Source organism: Pelodiscus sinensis, chromosome 2 (genome assembly GCF_049634645.1).
Source record: "Pelodiscus sinensis isolate JC-2024 chromosome 2, ASM4963464v1, whole genome shotgun sequence".
NCBI classification, from domain to species: domain Eukaryota; kingdom Metazoa; phylum Chordata; order Testudines; family Trionychidae; genus Pelodiscus; species Pelodiscus sinensis.
In genome coordinates this window covers 212485546-212499131 of record NC_134712.1, presented here as the reverse complement: position 1 = coordinate 212499131, position 13586 = coordinate 212485546, and the positions used below count along the sequence as shown (strand labels likewise).

Genomic DNA, 13586 nt, shown 5'->3' with positions numbered 1-13586 from the left:
ATAATCTATATGGTGCTTGGTCCTGCCGTGAGGGCAGGGGACTGGACGTGATGATCTTTTGAGATCCCTTCCAGTTCTAGTATCCTATGATTCTATTAAAGGATAGTATTTAGGAAGTTATATGTCTAAATAATGTTTTAAGTTAAGGCAAGTCACGGTACATCAACTCAGAAACCAGCCATAAGAGAGCAAAATCCAGAAGAGAAGATGCACAGGATAAAAACAATCAACAGAGGAAGTCCTGTTTGTAAATAAGATCAAAAGATTAATATATCAAGTAACATGCAATATGCTTCATCCAGGATGCAAGCTCGCTACATAGCTTGTCTCTTGAAAAAGGGATGGCAGCCTGCCGGGCTTAAAAGCACTGGAGAGAAATTCTTTATTAGCCACAATAGTGTCTTATTCATTGTCAAGGCTCCAGAATGCATGCTATAATCATATTTTATATGTAGCCCTTTGTTTCCCATACCTCTACTTGTTACCACTCAATTCTCTATCACTTAAATATACTTTTTCTTGTTTTCACTATAAACTTCTCTCACTGCTGTGTGTTAAGTGAAGCAGAGATGTGAGGTATAATTGGTAAGATGGAGTGTTCTGTTCCTTTTGCAAACTGTGAATCTGAACACCATGAGGGCATGTTTACACTAGGAAATTATTTTGAAATAACTTACATGTCATAAAACGAGTGAGGTCAGACAATATTGAAAATAATATCATGTAGTGTAAAGCATTGCTTTTAAGTTGTGTGAATAAACTATGCCAGTAAAAGGAGTTCTTTGCATCAAGTCCTTTCAATTCAACTATTTATCAGAAAGATTGACACTAATTGTAAGGGCAGTGACACCCTTCTAAATTAACTGTGATGGCTACTTTATTAGGCTCCACTCTTTCTGTGTTAAGAATTTTGAATGCCAATAGAAGAATAAGGTAGCCACCCACCACCTTTTCTAACTCAATAAAATAGACTTTTAAAAATAAGCCCAACATTTGTAATTAAATGAGCATATAGGAAAATAAGAGCTGAATTATTCTCATGAAAAGGATCTCAATAAGGGCAGTTGCAACCACTATCACCCTTAGTGTAATTCTCCAATTCTTGCTCACGTTGAATAGTGCTATTAGACTCAATAAAACCTCTGGAAAAGGAAAATACCACTTGGAATAAAGATGAAAAAATAATTCCCATTATTGTGGAACATCATTAAACATGTAAAGGCTAATATATAAAATGTCTTCATAAACCCATAGTAAGAAGTAAAAGGCTATGAACAGTGTAAAAGCCAAACTAATAAAAAGTTGAAATTAAAGTGTAAACATTGCTTTTATTATCAAACTAGACCCATGGCTTCCAGTGTTATTTTATTCTTCACAAAGAAAATCTAATGTTTTACCTACAAAATGAATACAGGCAGTCCCCGGGTTACGTACAAGATAGGGACTGTAGGTTTGTTCTTAAGTTGAATCTGTATGTAAGTCGGAACTGGCATCCAGATTCAGCCGCTGCTGAAACTGATCAGTTTCAACAGGGCTGAATCTGGACACCAGTTCTTACTTACATACAGATTCAACTTAAGAACCCCAGGCGTCCCCAAGTCAGCTGCTGCTGAAACTGATCAGCAGCTGATTCCAGGAAGCCGGGGGCAGAGCAACTCTGCCTCGGGCTTCCTGTAGTCAGCCGCTGGTCAGTTTCAGCAGCGGCTGAATCAGGACTCCTGGGGCAGAGCAGCTGGGGTGCTGCTGGGTTGGTCCAGTAGCGCCAAGGAGCGGTGCTGCGGGACCAACCGGCAGCACCCCACCTGCTCTACCACAGGCCCTGGGCTTTGCTCCACGTCTCCCTGGTCTGCTGGGGGGGGGGCACTAGCTGTGTCCCCCCCCAGCAGACCAGGGAGACGCGGAGCAAAGCGGCGGAGGACCCGGGCCGGATTGCAGCGCTTCCAGATCAGCTGGAAGCGCCGCGGGTCCGGCCGGGTCCTCCGCGGCTTTGCTCCGCGTCTCCCTGGTCTGCAGACCAGGGAGACGCCGAGCAAAGCGGCGGAGGACCCGGGGCCAGACCCACGGCCGCTTCCAGATCAGCTGGAAGCAGCCACGGGTCTGGCCCCGGGTCCTCTGCCGCTTTGCTCCCCATCTCCCTGGTCTGCTGGGTCCCCCAGCAGACCAGGGAGACGGGGAGCAGCTTTTCTCTCCCCGGAGGAGGTGGGCGGCGAGACCAGGCGTCCCGCCACTCCAGTCCTCCGGGGCGAGAAAATCCCCGTTCGTAACTGCGGATCCAACATAAGTCGGATCCGCGTAACTCGGGGACTGCCTGTACTTTCTAAAAATGGCATCAGTAAAAAAGTTTCTTCGCATTTTCCCAAAGTAGAAGAGAAATATTATGATATAAGCAATATTGAGAGGTAGTTATTTGTCTCTATCAGTTGGGGATTGGATTACACTAGAGCACAATAGCCACAACCAGCTCATATAGACTGCCAGGGCACAGAAACAACCTCCATTTGCTAGCACAAAAAATCCCTTTAAGCTTTGATAGTCTTCATGAGCTGTCATGTTCTGAGTTCTATCAGCTTTTCCTTAGAAAATCCTTTTACTTTGGAAACAAGCAATAAAAATAAAAATATATTAAATATTTTCCTAATTTTACTGTTCCTCCTCACCATTTCCATAGATATCACATGGAAGATATTTGATCACTTAATGGGGCCAGTGGGCCATGCAATCAAGAACAGAAGAGTCACTAGGCCTGATTCTCCTCTTTATATTGGGATAGCTCCATTAATTTCAGAGGAGTCCTCCTTGCTGAGAAGAGAATTATATACATTCTCCCTATTGAGATGAAGTCCACAATACAAAAACAAAAGCCCAGAGGCTTTCTGGTTTAACACAAAACAATTCACTTGACCAGTATTTATCAGAGATAATTCTTCCCAGACTAGTAAAATTGTGATTTAACAGTTCAACATTAACTATTTCTGTTACTCAATATATAGTGAAGAAAGAACGTTTTTTTATTCTAGTTGTTTTTTAAGGTAATTAGATAATTCTGATCATACCCTCAAGGTATCAAAGGTTTGCAAGATACCTACTGTGACATCAGTTAAAGCATCTATTGTGATGCTTCTCCTCCGAGCATCTCCCTTGAGGGTCCAGCCCCCCACACCAGGGCTTAGAGGAGATCCTCAGAGAGTAGGAAATCCTCCTACAGCAGGATACACAGAATCTTGGGGCCCTTTATGCCACTTTAATCTTCTACCATGTGTAGAGGAGCCAGAGTAGGAGTAAGGATTTCATCCTGAGTATCTAAGTTAAATGATACAGTGATTATTCCTATATATGAATATTGTGAATCTATATTGCATTCTCATAAGCACCTTGCAAAATTCCCACTGACTTGAGTGGCAGCCAGACTGGCCCATAACTGTATTTGAAAAATTGGTTTAATCAGACAAAGGTTTAGTAAAGCAGACAGTTTTGCCCACGAACAGGGCACCGACAGCCTGCATGAGCTGTTGAGCAAGGTATTTGGAGAGGAGGGGACTCCATGCTCCCAGAAGGGGAAGGGCCTCAGGCAGAAAGGGGCAGGGCAAAAGGTAGCTAGCCCCTAGACCACATGGAGTACATAGTGCAGTCCTCCAGCAGCAATTTAATGGGTCTGGGGCTCCAGCTGCTGCCACCGCTGCAGTTGCAGTGGTGGCAGCTGGGAGCCCCAGGCCCGTTTGAATTGCAGGGCAATTGTCCCCTTTAACTCTCTCTCCCCTTGAATCAGCAGGCCTGCCTATGATTTAGAAAGCTTGCAAATAGTTATCTATGGTTCAGTATTAAAGAAATTAATTATGTTCAGCCCAGATAGGTAAAATAACGAATAAAATATGTTTGGGGTCAAGAAGTAGGGACTCACTGATTAAATCCCACAGAGAGATATTCAGGTGTGTTGTGTTTTTTAAATTTAGACAATGAGTTCAGAAGAAACAACTCACTTGATTGAAATAGAGTTTCTCTTTACTTTAGGAGAGATGTTATACATTTTAACTAAGTCAGGTCAAGAATATCCAGAGCAGAAATATTTATCGAAGAATATGAAGACTTAAAAATACATATTTAGATTGTTACCACCAGGTTAAGTGGCACAAGGACTGGAACTGCCCTGCTACATTTTCAGGATCAAGATTTTAAACAGATATCTGAGACATCATTGGCTATGTGCATGGAGGCTGTTTTCTGAAGAAATTGACACAGGGCAACAACAGACCAAGAGGCCTTAACACACACAATGGTTGGATAAGTACAAAGCAACTCCTTATGACCAGCTGAGAAATTATGAGAAATGAATGAATAACACTGATGTAATGTTCAGGACTTCTACATATAGAAACCTCCATTAAAAGAGGGTGATTTAACTTTGTAAAGCCTACAGTCATGTTGGACATGTTTAGTTTGGCTACACACCTACACATTTCACACATTTATAGATCTATTTGGAGATACTTTAACAGTAAAAGACAAAAATGTTTCTTAAAAAAATACAAAGCAGTTTTTATTAACGAATTTACAATAAGAATCAATTGAAATGGCAAAAAATAATTAATACACATGGATCTTGTAAAACAATACATAGTAGCTGGTCTGTCAACCTAGAATACTAGGACTGGAAGGGACCTCAAGAGGTCATCGAGTCCAGCCCCCCGCCCTCAAGGCAGGACCAAGCTCCGTCTACAACATACTAACACAAAACAGGGACAACAGAAAATGTTACTGAACTTCCCATTTTTCAATGCTCTAACAGCTCCCTTGTAAATATGAAGGGCCAAATCATCTTCTGTAGTAAACTGGGTTAGCTTCATTGAAGTAAAGGAAAATATTCCAGTTTAGGAGCAATACCACATACTCCTAAACTGGAATATTTTAGGGGGGTGAGAGGTGGATTGCAGTTTCTACATTTTCTTTTCAAATACTTAGTTTATTAATTGCCTTCTATTAAAACAAGAATTTGTCCAAGAGACACTATGTCTAATTTCCTTGTGCAGGATTAGCCAGGTTTGATCTTCTAGCCTTGGTAACATGTAAAATAATATAACAGACTTGGGGGTGGGGGGGGAGAAATCAAGGATTGTCACTGAAGGTGAATTTATTTTTTAAAATCAACCTGACTAATCTCCTTTGTCACATTAATATAATTACCACTATTCTTCTACTTAAGACTCCCTTTAAGGGATTGCCTGTTTAAATGATAATGCCAAAAGGGTATGCAAGAGCAGTATTATAGATATTTGTATGCAGTCTTGGAAGAGTCTGCTGATGTTCAGTTTAGTCAACAGATAACGCTAAAAAATTAAAGGTAGGGCTCTAGATTGGTATATATCATAGTTAAATGGACGAAGGGTACTTCAAGCATTAAGAATTTGTAACAGTTCAACCGTTTTCCATAAAGAGTAATAATATTTTTCAGTAAAAAACACTGATTCAAATATTTGGCTTTTAAGCAAGAATAGTGCTGCAGAGAAACAAATAATTCTCATTGCAAATAATAGCTATTTCTAATGTAAAAAAACATAAAGAAACTAGTTCTCAGGCTGAACTAGTTAGAAGAATTACATTGTATACACACACACACACACACACACACATTATAAAAAAAGTAAAAGTGTATTGTAGAAGGCTCTTTAAGTCAAAGTAGTGCATTTAATAGTGGTGGGCTCTTCAGATTTAAAACAGGTTACTTTAGACTAAGATTTTTCTTTAGTTCTCATAGTCTTGGGAAGTTTATTTCTTGACTTGTAGGCCCTTTGTTTCTTACTCCCTGCTTAAAAAAAAAAAAAAAAAAAAAAAAAAAAAAAAGTAGAGTTAGGAAAAATAGCATGACAGAGTGTCATCATTCCTCACTTGTTCCCCTCCTCCACCCTCCCATCATGTTTATTATAGAAGTCATTCTGATAGCAACAGTTGTAACTGACGTTGCAGAACATTTCCCATTATATCTCTGATTACGCATGTTCTAACCTTTCCAAAATGTTCACCTTTGAGGTTGAAATTTTCCTTGACTGCTCTTAAGAATCAGTCTGGAAAGAACAAAAATCTCTCCAGCTATTTTTAAGTTATAGCAAAAACAGAATTTTCCCCCTTTACAATATTTTTTCAAAGAATGTGGTTAAACAAGCAATAAAACAGAGCCAAAGTTTAAAAGTTAACTGTACTTTTGCCAAGTTAAAAAAACTGTTTTGTTTCACAGTAAGTTCAAAGCGTTTGAAGACTACATACTGTGTATAGCCAGTCTATTTGTTAATTCAGAACACAATAAAGGCTAGATGCAAATCCCACTAGGGGTCTTTCCACTGACATCAGTGGGGTTTGGATCAGGCCTTTTCAGTGCCTGTGAGCAGGGCTTGGGAAGTGTGCACTTTTCAAAAGTGATGGAGACACTTCTCTAGGACTTCCTTTTAATTTGCATCCATATGCCCTAAGGTCAGATCTCAGCTCCTTTGTTTCCCTCCTAAAGCCTCAGATTTTTAGGGGGGTTTATTGTTGAAATTAAGCAGGCACTTTCTTGACACTACTTGAAGTGCCATAAGGTCATAGATCCATTTGTAGAACCAATATTTAGTCAAAGGAAAGAAAACGGTCACCATAACAAGGTGGCAGAAGAGACACCTGGGGGAAGCAAAAGGTACTAATACTGCTTAAAAGTTGCTCACAATAGCACTCTCTAGTCCAGGCATGTCAAACTGGCATTTGGAGGGCTGCATGCTGCCTGACTGAAATTTTTTGTGGCCTGCCAGAACATTTTTATAAGAGAATGAAGTGCGGCCCGCTGGCCGCTCAGAGCACGTGACCGAGTGCCTGCTCACAGCTGGCCGGGCCGCTCTGCGCCACAGCGATTGCTCACGGCTGGTCAGGCTGCTCTGCGAGCACGCTCATGGCTGGCTGGGCACTCTGCGCTGGGCTCTCCAGCAGGCGCTCACAGCTGGCCGCTGTGCTCATGGCACCCCAGCACCTCAGGCAGCAATGTCTACTCTGGTACCCAGGTATCAGGTTGGGGGGCGCTGGGAGAGCCTGGCTCTGGGGCAGGGGGATGGCATTAGGTTGGGGGGCCTGGCTCTGGAGGAGGGGAGGTGCATTGGATTAGAACGGGGGTATGGGAGTGCCTGGCTCTGGGGGAGAGGAGGCAGTTATTGTTAATGTATTTATTCCCAAATAAAAACAAGTATAGACCATGGTTAATCAAATTTCAGCTGCTTTGTAAGTTTGAGATTTTGCATAAAGATATAATTATTTAAGCAATTGCAAAAGTTGACATTTATTGATATTAAATATACATTTTGTGATTTTTTTTATTTCAACCAGAAAGTTATGGATCATATACAAAATTTAAAAGTACCTTAAATTTATAATTAAAAAATATGTAAAATTAATTTTAAAAATTAATGTGAACAATTTTACATGTCAAGTTATTGTATTATAAAATATACCTAAAACATAATCTAATAATAAATAACTACAACTTTCTGACAATGTACATTTTCTTCGGTGGCCCTAGGGTTGCCAGGTGTCCAGTATTGGTGCCTTCTGCCTGGCACCTAAAATGCATTTTTTTGCTTGACAAACCATCTGGAACCCTAGGTGGCCCTGAAAGCCATCAGTTTTCATTTGTGTGGCCTCAGTAGGCTTCGAGTTTGACCTGCCTGCTCTAGTCTGTACACTACAAATGCATACATGCACTGCAGTACAAACTAACGCTATTACCCATCAGGTGGGCAGTGTCTATTAAATCTCAAGGTACAGTTTGATGAAGAGGCTGCTTTGCTTCTCTTGGGTTTTCCCAACTAGTGCCTAGTGGTTTTATTTCTTTATTCCATCCCTTCCCACACACTTAAAAAATAAAATAAAATAAAATAAAAAATAAAAAGAGCAAGAGAGAGAAACCTGCATTAATGAATGAAGCATTGCAGGTGCTAATGAGCTCTCAGATTGTAAAAGCTAAAGCTGAATGTTCAGCCTTATTCCTCTTGTTGTGCATATGCAAAGTGTCATTGTCTTACCTTGTAATTATGCTAAATAGCATGACCAAAAAGAGAGTTTACATTGGGGTGAACATTGGGTTCTTTTGTGACCTCCAGAAGGAGAACTATTTAGGAGTCACCTCCTATTTACCTTATTCAAGTTATTAGACTCATTGAAGTCAATGGGACTATTTTTAAAAGAAAACCTGGATAGGGCCCCCTGGGTCATTTTCACCAACTGCACATTGGTGATAATGCTGGACCCAAAGTACTGAGAGTGTAATGTTTCTAAAGTGGGCTGGGGGTGAAAAGTTTTGTACAAATGCTAGTTAATATGCACATTTTGAATAGTAAAAGAATAAAAATCTTACCTTTCTTGCAGACATTGAAACAATCTTTTATAGTAACAAAGTTATTGGCATTTCCACCACAACCCGTATAGCTAAACTCCTCACATGACTGACTCTTTGGATTGTAGTAATAGCGGGTAACAGAGGATGAACACGATCCTTCATCTTTTGGGCTATAGCATAATAAGGGCCCAGCTTTAAAAAAAAAAGTACCATAATGTTCAATATCTGACTTGCTATATGGAAACCCCTTCCCCCCCCCCCAAAAAAAAACATGCCACAGCTTGGGGGGCAATCTTGCACCAATTGAAATAACTGATTACCAGTCATTCCACACTGCATTTGAGACTCAAGCAGTTTTCTGTAGACAATGCTGTGCATCTGATCAATATGAATGACTTGGAGCCATATGCTACTTTCTTACACATTTATATTGGAATAGCTTCAATAGGACTTTGCCTGGAAGTATGGAAGGCATAGTTTCACCCTTCATCTATTCCATGATTTTACAAGTACAACTAAATAAATAACTTGCATAAAAGCATTGTATTAAAACAATCAGGTTAGCTTTTTTCTTATCAGAATTGTGTCTTGGATATTGGTGATATTTGCCCTGTCATGAAATGTGCAAGAGAAACTAAACAAGATTATTTTCACCCATGAAAATATTGTCAAACCTGTCATGAGCCAAAATTAATGAAGATGTCATAATGCATTTTGCAATGGTTAGTTATTCATCTAATATTAGTTTTTATGCATCTGGGATACATTTATTGTTCCATTACAAAATTTAGATATAGTTACTGTAATCAGTAACCATGTTTCTTCTTTGAAGAAGAGCCAATGAGTTACAACTCTCAATTAAAGTTCTTTGCCTTCTGAGAAGAAATTAGTGCCAGAAACAAACAAGGCAGCATCTCTCAGGTCTTTAATTTTAGCAAACCACTCTCTCTGAACTCCAGGTGTCATCCATCTAAAGCCCAGCAACTCACTGTGGCAACATGCACACACCCCACCAAATTTTTCCCTCAATTATACCTCTACAGTTCCTCAGAAATCAAAGGGTTGTGTGGGTGTAACTGTTAGACATGATTCAAGTTGCAATATAATATTTTTAGATTGGTGGTTTGGCCCTTTATGTAACAGGCAGCAGGGGTTGATCATACCTGAAAGTCTGTGGGCAAATATGACATCATGCACAAACCATGCTCAGAAACACTTTATAGCAGTGAGGAAATATCAAACTTGAAATAGAGGCAAAGACTATTTTAAGGTAGATCTTAATAGGTAATAAGAAAAATATTGATAAACACCATCTTTTTCAGCACGAGAACTGTAAAAATAAGCTATTGTAGTAGAATGTTGAAGTAATAATTACTTTTTTCAGGCAAACAGTAGTCCACACATGATTCTTTATCTTGGAAGTTGTTATCATTTCCATAGCATCCACCATAGATGAATTGTTCACATTTCATTGAACTTAGGTTGAAGAAATATTTTTTTAGGTAACCTCTACATGGTCCTGGATCAGCCTCCAGTCTGCATATTTTGGGCACTTCTATAACAAAAAGCACTTAAATATCAAAACATAGTTAGCTTAAACTATTACATCTTGTCTGGCATGCTTTCCATTGGCAAAAATTATTTCTCAACTTATTTAACATCTGCCAAAATGCTTAGAGATAGGATTATAGAGATTATTAAAATACTACATTAGATTGAGCAACTAGTGAGCTAGATGGCATTTTAACACATTATTCGTATCTTTAAAACACTAGGGACACTAAGCTGGGGGGGAAGGTAGATATGCTGGAGGGAAGGGATAGGGTCCTGAGTGACCTAGACAAATTAGAGGTGTGGCAAAAGAAATCTGATGAGGTTCGACAAAGTCAAGTGCAGAGTCCTACACTTACGACAGAAGAATCCTAAGCACTGCTACAGTATGGGGACTGACTGGCTAAGTGGCAGTTCTGCAGAAAAGTACTTGGGGATTACAGTAGACAAGAGCTGGAAATGAGTCAACAGTGTGCCCATGTAGCCAAGAAGGCTAACGGCATATTGGCTGCGTTAATGGAAGCATTGCTAGCTGAGCAAGGGAAGAGCTTATTCCCCTTTGACACTAGTCAAATACTGCATTGCATCCAGTTTTGAGTCACCCACTAGAGAAAGTGGACAAATGGACAAAAGTCTAGTGGAGACTAACCAAAATGATTAGAGGGCTGGGGCTCGTGACTTATGAGGAGAGACTGAGGGAACTGGGCTTATTTAATCTTCAGAAGAGAAGAATGAAGGGGGATTTGATAGCAGCCTTCAATTACCTGAAAGGGGGAATTCCAAAGAGGATGGTGGTAGTAGATGACAGAACAAGCTGCAATGGTCTCAAATTGCAATGGGAGGGATCTAAATTAGTTTTTTCCCTAATATCTGTTTCACTAAGAGTAGGTTGCCTTCAGAGGTGGTGGAATGTCTATCCTTAGAAATTTAAGGCAAGGCTTGACAAAGCCCTGGCTGGAATGATTTAGTTGTGGTTGGTCCTACATTGAGCAGGATGCGGGATGGGGGTAGGGGTGGGGAGAGAGAATTGGACTAGATTACCTCCTTAAATCTCTTCCAACTCTAATCTATGAAATATGTCCATCCATTTTAGTCCTTTCCTCAATGGAATGGCTTTAGTGGTTAAGCCAATAAAGCCCTACAAAGCCTCCATTCTGTGGGGGGTTTATACTAGCTAGAGTTGCAAGCTAGTACTGGTAATGCTGCTGCTATTACAGCTATCACTGGCAAAAAGATAAATTCAGGAGAAAAGCAATCAGCAAAACCCACTAGTGGCTGTGTCTAGACTGGCCAGTTTTTCCGGAAAATCAGCTGCTTTTCAAGAAAAACTTCCAGCTGTCTACAGTGGCCGCTTGAATTTCCTCAAAAGCACTGACTTCCTCCTGTAAGAAATCAGTGCTTCTTGTGGAAATACTATTCTGCTCCCATTCAGGCAAAAGTCCCTTTTGCGCAAAGCTTTTGTGCAAAACGGCCAGTGTAGACAGCTCAGATTTGTTTTCCACAAAAAAGCCCTAATCACGAAAATGGCGATCAGGGTTTTTTGTGGAAAAGCGCATCTAGATTGGCATGGACGCTTTTCTGCAAAAAGTGCTTTTGCAGAAAAGCGTCTGTGCCAATCTAGACGCTCTGTTCCAAAAATGCTTTTAACGGAAAACTTTTCTGTTAAAAGCATTTCCGGAAAATCATGCCAATCTAGACACAGCCACTGAGAAAGGAAACCTTCACTTGCTCCCAGGAGCTTCTTGATGTGGAAAGTTGTAATAGTATCACACCTGAGAGCTACTAGCTAACATGTCACTTGATCCAAAATGATAAACATACATATGCAAGCTACAAGTGTTCAGGTTGGACCTCCGTGGTGTGGCACCCTCAGGACCGGACCAATCCGCATGAGGAATTTTGCTGTACCAGAGAAGGTCATTTCTGGGCCCAACTCGGTCACCAGCCTCCCCAGCCATGGCCTCATTGCCAGTTGGCTTCCCCCTACTGCTGGGCCCTCCACACACAGGGCTCCTGGCCCCGACATAGCAGACCTTCTGCTGCCATGCACAGCCCCACTGCCAGGCTCTATCCACTCGGGGCAGCCCCCACCTGGGATCCAATTGCGCTGTGGGCGACAAGCCCTGCTTGAGCTTCAGCCTCACTGGGCATCCCCACTGCCTCCCAGTCTCACTAGGCAACTCTGCCGGGTGGCAGTGGGGCTGCCAAGCTTTTTGCTGCACCACTGGCAAGCCCCGCTCCCAGGTTCCTGATTCTGTTGCCAGGAAGCCGCACTGGGCAGCTGAGCTGCTTGGCAGTAGCGAGGCTGCCAGACTCCTGGTTGTGCTGCTGGGCAGCCCCCATTTTCGCTGCTTGGCTCCAGCCCCGCTGCCTCCCATACCCCACCCCGCACCGTGCTGGTACCAGGCAGCAGTTTTGCTGCTGGGCTCCCCGTTTCACTGCCACAGGGTGGCCCAGCTACTGAGCTCTAGCCCCACTGCAGAGCTCCCAGCCACCAACCCTCCACAAGGACTCTCTGGTCCTGGGACATGCCAGGCCAGGAATGTTGCCCGACCAGGGAATCCGGGGGTTCAGAGAGGTTCAACCTGTATTAAGTTAGGCAGCTGAAAGGAAATGCTTTTTAAAATAGAATTTTGGATGGATGCCTTCCAATTTATGAATCTTCATCCGAATCAACGTTCCCCAGAAGTTCAGGGACGCTTTTAGTCAGGGGAATGTGTAGCCACAGGTATGGCTGCGGGGGCACAGAGGCTGCAAAGGGGCCATGGGAATATTAATGAGACACACCACGACGGGGCTTTCTGAGCCAAGAGGCGCCCATGCCGACCTGTGCAGGAAGCACACGCCTCAGAAGGTCTAGTACCTGCACTGGGGGGACAGAAGCAGCTGTCAGCGTCCCTTCCTGCAAAGCTGGGCAGTGAACTATTCCCCGCGCAGGCTGTCCAAGAACCCGAGGCAATTCGGGGAGAGGCGGGGGGCGCCTGTGCCTAAGCAAAGGGACTTACTCCTGATCATCCAGCAGCTCTTCTCGCAGCTCTCCAGGCTCCTGAAGTTGTTGGCGTTGCCCTCGCAGCCCCCATAGGTGAACGCCTGGCACGTCTGCGTGTACCTGTTGTAGTACCACCTCGGGAGGAGCGCGCGGCAGGGGCCTTCCTCTGGGGGCAGCAGGCAGGTCGCTTGGTTCGGCGCTGTGGGGAGAGACGGGCGCTGTCAGGGGCCACCGGGGGCAGCGCGCACGTGGGCAGCTCCCGGGCGCAGCAGGGAGAGGGGAGGGAAGCCGAGCTAGAGGCGGGAGAAGCGACGGGGCAGGAGCAAGCGCGGAGCCCCCCGCAGGACAAAGGGAGCCAGCCCAGGGCTGAGCCAGCGCAAGAGGCGTCCCGGGACGAAACCGAGGGAGCCACAAAAGCTAACGAGTCCCCCCCCCCCCCCTCCGCCGCTACCTGCTAGCGCCTTGGGAGCCCCCAGAGCCTGCCCCAGCCGGAGCAGCAGCGCGCCCAGCACCAGGCAGCTGGCACACGGGCGCATTGTCTGGCGTGGAGAAGCGGAGCCGAGTCCGAGGCGCTCCTGCTGCAGGGCAAGCGATCCAGAGACAGAGCCGAAGCTTGTCCTTGTCCTCCCTTGCCCCATCTCTCGGCCCCTTATATCCGCCTCCCTCGGGGCGCGCGCGAGCCCGGGTGGGGCGCGCGCT

The 13586-nt window shown here is 43.4% G+C and overlaps 1 protein-coding gene across 3 annotated transcripts; it reads right to left on the bottom strand.

The window, feature by feature from the left end:
• Positions 1-4517: 4517 nt before the first annotated feature.
• TFPI2 (tissue factor pathway inhibitor 2) lies at positions 4518-13578 on the bottom strand. Of its 3 annotated transcripts, XR_012902049.1 has the most exons (6): positions 13339-13576; positions 12904-13086; positions 9723-9902; positions 8366-8539; positions 4718-5800; positions 4518-4631 (listed from the first exon to the last, which is right to left on the bottom strand). XR_012902049.1 is itself a non-coding variant. In XM_075922358.1 (5 exons), exons 1-5 carry the CDS (start codon positions 13523-13525, stop codon positions 5724-5726), a joined length of 798 nt encoding a protein of 265 aa, XP_075778473.1. In that variant the 5' UTR covers positions 13526-13578; the 3' UTR covers positions 4518-5723. The 3 variants fall into 3 exon arrangements, 2 of the variants coding, with proteins under 2 accessions (XP_075778473.1, XP_075778472.1); XM_075922358.1 differs by having other exon boundaries at positions 4518-5797; positions 13339-13578; XM_075922357.1 differs by having other exon boundaries at positions 4518-5800.
• Between the last annotated feature and the right edge of the window lie 8 nt (positions 13579-13586).